General features: G+C 44.9%; 1 protein-coding gene across 4 annotated transcripts in view; it reads right to left on the bottom strand.

Moving 5' to 3' along the window:
* Nucleotides 1-865: 865 nt before the first annotated feature.
* LOC128089023 (calpain-13-like) overlaps nt 866-10,590 on the bottom strand; it is a 34,718-nt gene continuing 24,993 nt past the window's right edge. For 2 of the 4 annotated variants that reach the window (XM_052700031.1, XM_052700040.1), the window contains exons 17-22: nt 10,455-10,523; nt 9,419-9,497; nt 7,460-7,576; nt 4,592-4,647; nt 3,647-3,698; nt 866-1,739 (exon numbers count right to left, since the gene is read on the bottom strand). In XM_052700031.1, the coding sequence (XP_052555991.1) occupies nt 3,672-3,698; nt 4,592-4,647; nt 7,460-7,576; nt 9,419-9,497; nt 10,455-10,523 (348 nt within the window). In that variant the 3' untranslated portion in view covers nt 866-1,739; nt 3,647-3,671. Of the gene's footprint in view, nt 1,740-3,646; nt 3,699-4,591; nt 4,648-7,459; nt 7,577-9,418; nt 9,498-10,454; nt 10,524-10,590 lie in introns of those variants that run through there. The other 2 variants (XM_052700048.1, XR_008210438.1) reach the window with 2 other exon arrangements.

Below are 10,590 nucleotides of genomic sequence, written 5' to 3'. Positions count from 1 at the left end.
AATAATTGAGTCGTTAAAACACACCTCTTAAATTACATGAGGTAAGGCTCATGAGTGTGCTGCCCTATCAAGAGTGCAGAGGGTTTACTGCTGTGCTCTTTCTCAAGGGTTCTTCTCCAACCCATCCATTGCACAAGTGAAAGGGAGAAAAAGTTTCATTCAGGTGCTTTGGCCAAGCAGCTCCAACTGGCTGAAGCTCTGAATGTCTTTGGTTGTGGGGTTTTGCCCAGGAAGACAGTGAGGAGTTTGCCTGTTTCTCCAAGGAGTGGATCATAGAATCACTGAGGCTGGAAAGGATCTCTAAGATCACAATGTCCATCCCTACTAACTGTGCCCCTCCCTGGTTGAGCCTAGGCCTTTCTAAAGGCTCTCCGGTCGTTCAGTCAAAATTAAATGGTGGTTTCAGCAATCCTGCCCTTTTCTTAATCTTTTTTTGCTGTGCTATTGACTTAGAGAAATAAAGAACTCTTCTACACCTCAGTTCCCCCACCAAGACAACAACAGAACCAATTCACCCACAAAGTATCTTGAAAGCCACGAATGCCTAATGGCAGTGATTTCTGGTTAGTGGTATGGCAGAAACGCATTATTATACTGAAATATCCACATGCTCGTGCTTAACATCTCACACAGAATCACCATCTCAGTCCATTCATCAGGTAAATTATGCAATTTATGAGCAACTCTTGAATGCTGCTAATACAGGTCACTGGGAATGTGGCCACTGTTGGCCCAGCAGCACTGCAAGCACGTCCTGGAGAGCCTGCATGGACAGCAAACTGCGTCTTGAGCTGTTCCCAACAGCACGACCTCCCCCCCATCCTCCAAAGCTGTAACAAATGAAACTGCACCAGAAATACAGAAGTGATTTTTCCGGATGTGATTTAATGGAAACTGAATTCCTTTATCCTACACTCTGAACTTTGGCTTTAGAAAGTGTCTGCTATCTATGAAGAAGTGTCTGCAACGTTGTGCTTCCACCTCTGGACAGCAGAGATGAGTGAGTGCTGACATCTGCCTTCTCTAGCACTTGCTTCTATTAAACGGACATTAAGAGAGGGCTGGAGCTGTGGCCTGCTGTATGCCTTGAGGTACAAATGTTCACAGGAAGATGCCTTCATCCCCTGAACGGTCAAACAGTTCCTCCCAAAGAGATCCCCATCTCCTTTCCCAAACGCATTCCTTTTAAACACATATTGCTATTTGCACAGCAGTCTTTCTTCTCACACAACCAGCTTGGTTTCAGAGGTGTTTCTGCGTCAGCTTGGCGTGTGGTGAATAGCACTGAATCTAATATATGGCATATTAAACAAGGAAATGCTATTTCCTAAAGTGGATGGCTATGTTCCTTGTTTAATGAGCATCAGCCTCACGTGGAAGTTTGTCCCATGTGGAAGGGAGCCGGGTAGGTGCCCTGAAACTATAGCATATAACATTTCCTCAGGGTGCTACAAAAGGTGATATCCCCACCACTGAAAAAAAAATGCCAGGCTGGCCCCAGTAGATGAGTAGAATGGAACATCAGATCACTTTTATCATCGTGCTTAAAGAATGGAGGTGAAGTTTCTGTGCAGGTTACTGAGAAGTTACAGACGTTTTTCAGTTTTAAGTACCGTGACATGTAAGCAAATAAGAAAACTCAGCTTCATGCCTGCAGCATTTGTTTTTTCTAGAGCCCCATGGATGGCTGTTAATGGGATGACCTGGAGGTGCCTCATACCAAATTGGAGAAAAGCCACCTGAAAGAGAGGTAAAGAGACTTGCTCAGAACACAGACATCTGGAGGCCAGGCTTTGGAAATCATTGAGGCTATTTTGCACATCAGAATTTTGCAACATAATCCGTGTGTTCTTCCACACTACTCATGATTTGTCTGGCTGTAGTTTGAAGAGTTTCTGTCCTCTGAGGGGCCCATGCTGTTGCTGCCCAACCACCATTTGCAAGCAAGTGGGGAACTGCTGAAATGAAAGCTTACAAACACCCTACAGGCAAAATTTCATTCAAAACTGGTAAGTGAAAATTATGATTAATGATCTATTTGCAGAAGTTATGATCGGTTTATGAATGATTCATGAAAGGAGAAAAGGAGACTAAATAGACTATGAATATCATTTGCAGGCAGTAATTTAAGCAACTTAATCCCCAAAGTGAGATCCTTCTAGTCTCATATTTACCTAATAACACCATGTGGTGCAAGGGGTGGGTGCTGTGTTGTTAATAACCTGCTTCTACACAGCATGAATACACCAAAATACAGCTTTGTTGTGACAAAGGGAAGGTGTGCTGTCCGAGGCAAGTCTGCAAAGGGCAAACCTTCAGGTAAATAACTACAAACACACTTGGAAGGGTGAAAGCATCACAGTGCTGAGCAGTGAGGCCCAGCTCCTGCAGCAGCTGAGCACAGCAGCTGCAATTAGCAGCCAAGTCAGGGGAGCAGCTGGGCATGAACACTGTCCTGGAGCCAAGGGTGAAAGGCACAGAGCCTTGGGTCTGAATCCACCTCTCTCTCCCTGGGATTGGGATTTATTATCTATTTTCCCTTCTAACTTCTCATTGAAGCTGGCATTCAATGTCAACTGCCTTCAGAAACAGGATGTGAGATACCAGACGTTCTGTTTATGTATTATTTATGATCACAAAATCTGTCTATAGAAAGCCTCACATGGATGCAGTCTCTGAATTCCAATGAAGACCCTGAGTTTGGTTTTGTTTTTTTTTTTTCCACTCAGACTTTGAACAGGGTTGATAAGGCAAGCCTGTGACTTTGCCCAAAAGTGCACAGTGAGTTTCTGGGTCCAATCTCAGCACATCAGCCGGGCACTTCTGGTTCTTCACCATGTCCTTTCTCTAAGGATTGGTTATCATCTCTGTTTTCTCCTCAGCGCCAGCTGTTTGGAACCAGCACTAATGCCTTACCACTGCAACTGGGAACAGCTGCATCCCAGTGGATTAACCAAAGTAGGAGGCTGAGGTGGTTTATTAATGGGACAAGTTTTGTAGGAAAGGTACAGTCCTTCTCTAGACCCAATTAGCAAAGCCGGGAGATTTAAGTAAACTTTGGGGGCACTTAATGCTTCTCTCCAGGCCTGGCATGGAGGTAGCAAGCATCGAATGAAACACAAGGTGGGGATTGTTGTTCAAAAGTAAGCTAAATTATGTAATGCAGTTAAAAATGGGCTATCAAACTGACAAAAAGATCACATCTCCACCCTCTAGTTGGTTTTAAATTTGCCACTTCTAGGTCAGATGTGCAGGAGTAGTTTCACACCTCAGAGGCAGACAAAAAAGCTAAGTTCTATTAATTGATCTACTGTAAATGTGTCACCTCACGTGGAGAGAGGGCGACTGGCAAACTGAGCCACTGGCAGTCTGAGCACCCTGTAGTGCCATCAGCAATTCCCCAAGGAAAAAATGCCAGAAGTCCAGTTGCTGTCCATTTCCCTTTGCAGCCCTCAGATGCCATTGCAGTCCCTTTCCCTCACACTGCAGCACCCCCACACTGCAGCTCTCACCTTTTTTCTTCCTTTCTAATCCAACCACAGCCCAGGGTGAGCTGTCTGTAAAGCCCTCCAACTCGTGTTCCCTATGGCCAACGTAAGGGCATCTACCCCTTCTCTGTTTGTACAGTACTAAGGAGATTTCTCACCAGCACATCGAGCTCTGACAACTCTTCAGGTGTACATGACAAGAGTCAGCCACTGGAAAAAGGAAAAGGCATATTTAGATAGTGATGTTGCACTAAGTCTTCAGCCTTGTGTCTCGGTACCTTCGGGCTGGGACCCAGTCACTGTGGTCCTTTTGTCCTGCGCAGAACAGTTAAGGAGTTTTGAAGCTGTCTTTTTCTCTTACTACAATTCAGACCCAGAAACACCTTCCATATGTTACTTTCCATGATAAATTACTGCAGCAGCTGCAGTGGGAGCAATTGCTGGGAAAGGATGGCACCTGCATGGCTGCAAGCAGAAGAGGTAGCAGGCTCCAGGAATGTGGTGATCCTTTTAATAAAACCTTTTAAACACTGTTTTGTCAGAAAAAAAGTAGCTTCCAGACTGATAAAATACAGCTCTTAAGCACATCAGTATGGAGCACAGCAGGATTTTTGTTTCAGATTGGCTCAATGAAAAGCTCAATATATCCCCATTCTAGGCTGTGCTTTGTAAGACAAACAGCAACAGCAAGCACTTGTCTGCTCTTTCTTTCATAAAAACAAGCTGTTTTGCAGTCCAGAACTAACAAATGGGGCAGTATGAAATGAGGGTATGGATTTTTTTTGTTTTTGTCACTTCCTCAAAGGCACAATAAGTAACATTTCCACCAGTGACAGAAGTGGCAGCGCACGGGAAGGGAGAGTGTTTTAGATAGGGATGGCCACCACTGAGCTGTCCTCATACTAGTAAGGCTGTGTGAGTAGAGATCCCTAGGTAATATCTCTTGAGGTCCATTATGCACACCCAGCCAGGTAAAACCCACACTGCAGCAAAGCTCCTGGCAACACCCACAGCACTGACACAGCACCCTTGGCATCGTCATCCTGCTAACTTAACTCTATGGTCCTGCTGTGGAGCTGGGAAGAAGGAAGGAGCATCCTTACCTCCATCACCGTCATCAAAACTTGTGGTCCACCTTTGGCTAAGTTTTGAAACGCATCTAGGAGTAGAACAAAGAAAAGCTTTTTACAGGAGAAGGAAGCAAGAATGCAACACAAACGGCAAAATAAGCCCTGGAGCAGAGCTGTGGTCCCCGTGTTGGAGCGCTGTGCCTCACTCAGGTGTCCACATGCACTGTGCTGCCTGGCCACATCGTATTTCTGTGCTGGGCACCCCCTGTGCCTCAGCCCTAGCATCACAGCAAGTAAAGCATCCCGACTGCAATCCAGAGTTAAGCAAAAATATAGGAACAGGAGCGCTGCCCGTGACTGCTTTCATCTCCTCCCGTGATTTGTTTCAGTGGTACCTCCTGCCTGAAGGATGACGGAGAACAGCAGACTAATGAAACATCTTCCCCCAGGGAAACTTGCCTTGGTCCTTTTCCATCCTCCCTTTCAGTGAGTGATTACAGTGTGCCCTGAGGAAAATGATTCTCTTGATGTCATTAGTATGCCTTACGAGGTTTTTCCAGGGAATAGAAATGCAGATGCTGCTGTTATTCATCTCGAGTTTGAAATTAACGTTGCTTAACATTTTCTGACAGAACCCTTTGCCATCAGAAAATTTGAATTCATTCAAACACTGATATTCTAAAAGCACGTTTCTATTTCAGCTTGTCTAGAAGCAGCGCTAGCAAACCTAAGTGTTTGGATGAAACAAAAACACAGCATTATGAGCTCCTATTTATTTCGAAATTACTTTTCTCCTAGAAATGTGCTGCTATAAACAGTAATGAAAAGTTAAAACAAATCTAAGTTTGTCTGTCCTTGAATGAAACATTGCTCTAGGAGCCTGTTTCAAAACCCAGCTTTAGAGAAATAGAAGGCTGCTGGGAGAGCATAGGAATATGGCACAAGGCCCCACTGCTCATCAGCCCCTTAGGACAAGGTTTCCTGGGCTCACAGGCAACCAAGAGCTATCTATATGACCCAGAGCAGAGAGCAGGGAGGGAGGAAAACCAACATAATGAAGAACAGCCACCCTATACTGCTTTGAAGAAAGTGCATAGAACAAAGAAATGCCCACATTGCACCCAGCTCCTTAGCAAGGCTGCATTTGCAGGCCAGCTTATGTTCAGCAGTCTTTCTAGGAAAAAAACACAGTGCTGAAGTTGCCTCCTCTGAGCAGAAGTGCCCCTTTACTGCTTCATTACCTCCAGTTAAATAGAATTTGCAAAGAAGCTGTTGCTTTTGGTTTGGGTCTCATCTCTGGCGATCCTGAAAGGATGAGTAACGATTCAGTGAGACAGATTTGTCTCCACTGCTGAATTCACATCCCCATAAAGGTGGAATGTCTCTTCTTTCCACTTGGCTCAACATCCATTCCACTTGGCTCCTGTATGCACTCCTCTAAAAATCTTACAGCGAATTGAAAAGATTGGGAAATGCATTACACATTAAACCCTCTGTAAAGCAGTAACTGAAAGGCTCAAAGAACATCTTTAGACACTCATTACAGGAGGCACTGAAATTTTTAAAGATTCTTGTCCAAATGGATTTAAAGGAGTTGTCTTTACGCTGGCACTTAAAATTTAAAAGGACATTTTTTATGATGAAAAAATTGCTACACTACTGCATTAGGCATAAGAATTCCCATCCACGGTAAGTGACATAATCACAGAAATAAAGATATTTTAAAGTTGTGGTTTTAGTGAAAGTATTAAGATCTGGACCTGCTCTATCTGAGCTGCTTCTGTGTTCTGATGAAATGGAATTTTAGGCAGCCTCATCACCCAGGCAGATCTGCTGACAACTGGCGATTCCTAAAACATCAGTGCTAAAACATGGGCAAAAAATAACCCCCCAACTCCACGTGCTGCTGAAACACAGCTTGTTCCAAAGACGAACCAAATTGCTGTAGCAGTGTTCTAGCACGTGGGCTACAATTGCTGGATTTCTTTAACTACTGCTATTTCCAGTCAAAATGCTTATAATTATAGCAGTAAAAACTATGCTTTTATAAAACAGAATTAGGCACTTTCGTTTACAGTCACTCCCTTCCTTGCCAGACAATACAAGGACACAACAGAGGAAACGCGTTTGTTTTCCCACTGAAAGGGTCTCACGCCTTCTCCTTACCAAAACTTTGGAAGAACTGTGCAGAAGACAGAGGGAATATCTCTCCAGTTAAAGAAATAGAAATAAAAAAGAGAGAGAAAGCCTTCCATTTCATAGGAGTCTCAGAGGAGACTGTATGGCTCTCCACAGCTGCCTGACAGGAGGTTGTAGGAAGGTGGGAGTTGGGCTCTTCTCCCAGGTAAGAGTGATATGATGAGAGACAGCGGCCTCAAGTAGCACCAGGGGATGTTCAGGTTGGGTATTAGGAACAAATTTGTCTCAGAAAGAGCAGTGAGGTACTGGAACATGGGCTGCCCAGGGTGGTGGTGGAGTCATCATCGCTGGAGGTGTTCAAGGACCATGGAGATATGGCTCTGAGGGATGTGGTCTGGAGTGGTGACAGGCATGGGCTGATGGTTGGACTAGATGATCTTAGAGGTCTTTCCAACCTTAACGGACATGAGTTCACTGGACATGAGTGAACACAGTCTCCCTCCTGTGGTATGGGCAGTGCCACCCTGGAGGAAGATCTAACGCAGAACAGGATGCTCAAGCTTTTGTGAAAAGGCACCAGTGCAGGAAAATTAGTCTGTCTTAGTGCATGGGAGCTCTCAGGATAAGCCTAAGTCCAAAGGGATGGCTGGGCCTAGATTTTTACCCCATGCAGTTCCATAAGCCTGTATTGTGGTGCCTGGCAGTTTTTCCCTTGCCTCCTTCTGTCAGCCTGGCACCCTGTGATAAAGCTCCAGGACTCACAGGTCATGGTTTCAAGGCGCATCATGCAGCTCACGAAGTCAGCAAAGCCCATTCTCCTGTACACATCGCCGTAGCGCAGGGCCATCAGGTGCAGGATCTGCTCATTGACGGGCAGTCCTGTGGGGGAGAGCAGAAGGACAGCACTGGGGATCACTGCAGGGTGACAGACTGGCCCTGCTGGCCTCGTGCTCTTACAGATAAGCCCTCCTCCCTGTCAGACTGGGTGCCCTCTGGGCCCCCGCACAGCAGCATGCCTTCTCCCAGCTGTGGGAGGAAGAGCTGGGGCAGGGTAGTGGAGAATCCAAGCCCTTCTCATCACGTGAGCTGTGGTTATTGCAGAATTACAGATTCTAGTCTTACTTTGCACTTTTCGCTTTTATTTTCTCTAATAAATGATGATTTTCTTTTCTATGGTGCATAACTGCTGCAGTCTGAGCGCAGCACTCACAATACCACCGGCGTTTTCTGCTAAGCAGGAATAGGACGTACTGCTATTATGCAGTACAGCATGCCCAGGATTCCTAATTTTTACATTTTCTCTTATATCAGAAAATGGTGAAAGGTGCATTTCGTTTCTTATTAGCTGATTATTCAGTATTTGTGTCACAGTCTATTTGGATGGAAATTGGTATTCAACTGAATGAACAAAAGTTGCCTATTAGAATGATTCTTTTATAAGTTAAATAAAACTACCCTAAATATGCTGGCTACCTAAGACATGATTTAAATATTTTTTGCTCTAAAAGCTGATTTACTAAATAAAAGAGAAATGTTATGCACTGATAGCTTCAGGCTAATGCATTCTTTGTGACTCCAGAAAGTCTCATTTGCTCATCCCCAGTTTTCAGCAGCTCAATGGCAAGTGAAGTTCCTTTCCACCTTTTATCAACCAGTTCTAGACTTACTGGTTTTAAATGAATTCATAATGAAGCCAAATTAGTTTGAAAAGAAGGGAATGGTTTCTCTACAGCTTTTTGGGGAGAGATGCAACTATTGGAGATGGGTTAGCACGATGACAAACCCTGTTTGCACAAGCCTACCTGGAGAAGGTCCCCAGTAGGAATCTCACACACAATGTGCAATAGTTATGTAATGGAAATACATTTATGCTTAGCCCTTCCAATAGCTGCACCATTTTAGCTGCTGCTTCTCCCAGTTCACACTGTAGCAGGTGTGGCCTGGCAGCTTCTTCACTGCCATTTGGCCATTAGCACTGCACTGCTCAGGTTATGCAGATGCTCTGCTTACCTCTCAGCAACAAAAAAGTTACACACCTGTTCTGAGCTGATGATTCCCATCAACAGTTCTTCTTCACCGTCTTCCTGCCAGAGACAGCACCCACTCCAAGCTCCAGGTATACAAATGGGAGTTTCTCTACTGTACGATTACCAGCAGGTTTGCTATCTGTGAGCTATATTTCATGCACAAAGTCTCTGGAGAGATAACCCAGCAATAATGCCTCCTTTGTGCAAAGGGACACTATGCACTCACTGCAAGTTTCAGCATTCGTGTAGCCAATAGAGGTCAGTGCAAACTAAATAAATGCCTGTCATTGTGGCTTTCCATAATAGACTTAGTCACTGCCTCCCTGAGAAACTGCAGGAATTGGATTATGTGCAAGCTCCTTGCTCCTTTCCCTGGCTGTGTGTTTTGTCTACGACTTACAGAAACCCTGCAGCCTGTGCTTCTCTGCATCTCTGCTGTTTCCCTTGCTGTGATTCAAAGGGTGGATGCTCCTGTATGGGAGGGGGCAGGTGGGCACAGTGCCATGCAGCAAAGAAAAGGTTTCTGTGCAAAATGAGCTTTCTGTCTCAGTGCCCTGAAACAATGCAGTGTTCTGAGCAGAGCTGTGATCCAACTGGCACTTTTGTGCATTCCAAACTGCTTTACTCCTAAAGCCCTTTATTTTTTTCATCCTTTTCTGCAGGGACAGGAGCTGCTCAGCACACCTGGACATACCTGCTGTCTGTATTGCACTCTTCAGTTCAGATACATCAAGAAATCCGGAACGATTTCTGTCTTCTCTCTTGAAGAGATCCTGAAAAACAGCAGAAAAGCAGCTTTTAGGCCTTCATCACTGCTCTTCAAAGGTATTGCTACATCTAATTAGGTAGGATGCTTCCCTTCCTTAATAAATTCACTGCAAGGAAGTCAACAGATAAGATAGGGTGACCATGACAGGACAGACCATTTCCAGAAGGCTCAGTCACTATATTATACCATAAAAAATTCCACTTTGGGGTGGGTTAAAGCCTTTTTGCTCACTTTCCTGGTTTATGTGCACAGACAACAGGAATACTCATACTTCCACTGACAAAAACACATTGTCTGTAATACATTAAATCTGCCAGGAGTCCCTGTGTCCCAGAATGTCATCTTTCCCAACAAACCTGAGGTGCTGTCAGTGGGAAGGCACTGCTGCTTAGCAGGGAATCGGCACCCCACTGTCCTAGGTGGCCACGGACTGTCTTGAGAGGGACAGAACAAAGCACAGTCTGCCCATCTCGGAGGCTTCAAGGAATCTTCCCCTTCTGCAGTAAGACTGGAGGAAGAAGGACCTGACTCAGGGAAGCTGCCTGAACTTAGGTGAGGCCCTAAATACCAAGCTGGCATCCACGCTGTTTCCGAATCAAATGCTTTTCTCAGAGCAGAGACTTTAAAAAAAAAAAAAGAAAAAAAAAAAAGAGGGCTTTAAAAAGTGTACCCAGCAGTGGCCACAGATTTGCATCAAATCCTGAGACTAACTGGCCTTCCTACATTTTCCCATTTCAGAAAGCCCCTGATTGCTCGCTTACAGCATTTCACACACTCCTGCTTCCTGCCCTCAGCCTTTGCATGAGAGGATGGAGATCTGACCTACTAAAGATGCAATCTTGGCAACATCTTTCCCCACGCTACTTTGGTATTGCAGTGTCTGCACCTTGGTGATAAAAACAAAACAAAACAAAACAGGAATATGGTTGTGGCAGAGAAGAGAGAGAGCAACCCCATATACCATGTACTTGGTGACACTTCGCCAGAGGCTCCCAAACTCCTGCAGCGTGAGTTGTCCATTTGAATTGAGCTGTGCATTTAGTTAAGAATCAAGCAGTAAATGAGCTAAACCTGGTGATGCCTTCATTGCTGAGGAT

The sequence above is a fragment of the Tympanuchus pallidicinctus genome, unplaced genomic scaffold (genome assembly GCF_026119805.1).
Source record: "Tympanuchus pallidicinctus isolate F22 unplaced genomic scaffold, pur_lepc_1.0 scaffold1, whole genome shotgun sequence".
Taxonomy (NCBI): domain Eukaryota; kingdom Metazoa; phylum Chordata; class Aves; order Galliformes; family Phasianidae; genus Tympanuchus; species Tympanuchus pallidicinctus.
The sequence above is the reverse complement of the archived record's forward strand: the minus strand, read 5'-3'. Positions and strand labels throughout refer to the sequence as shown.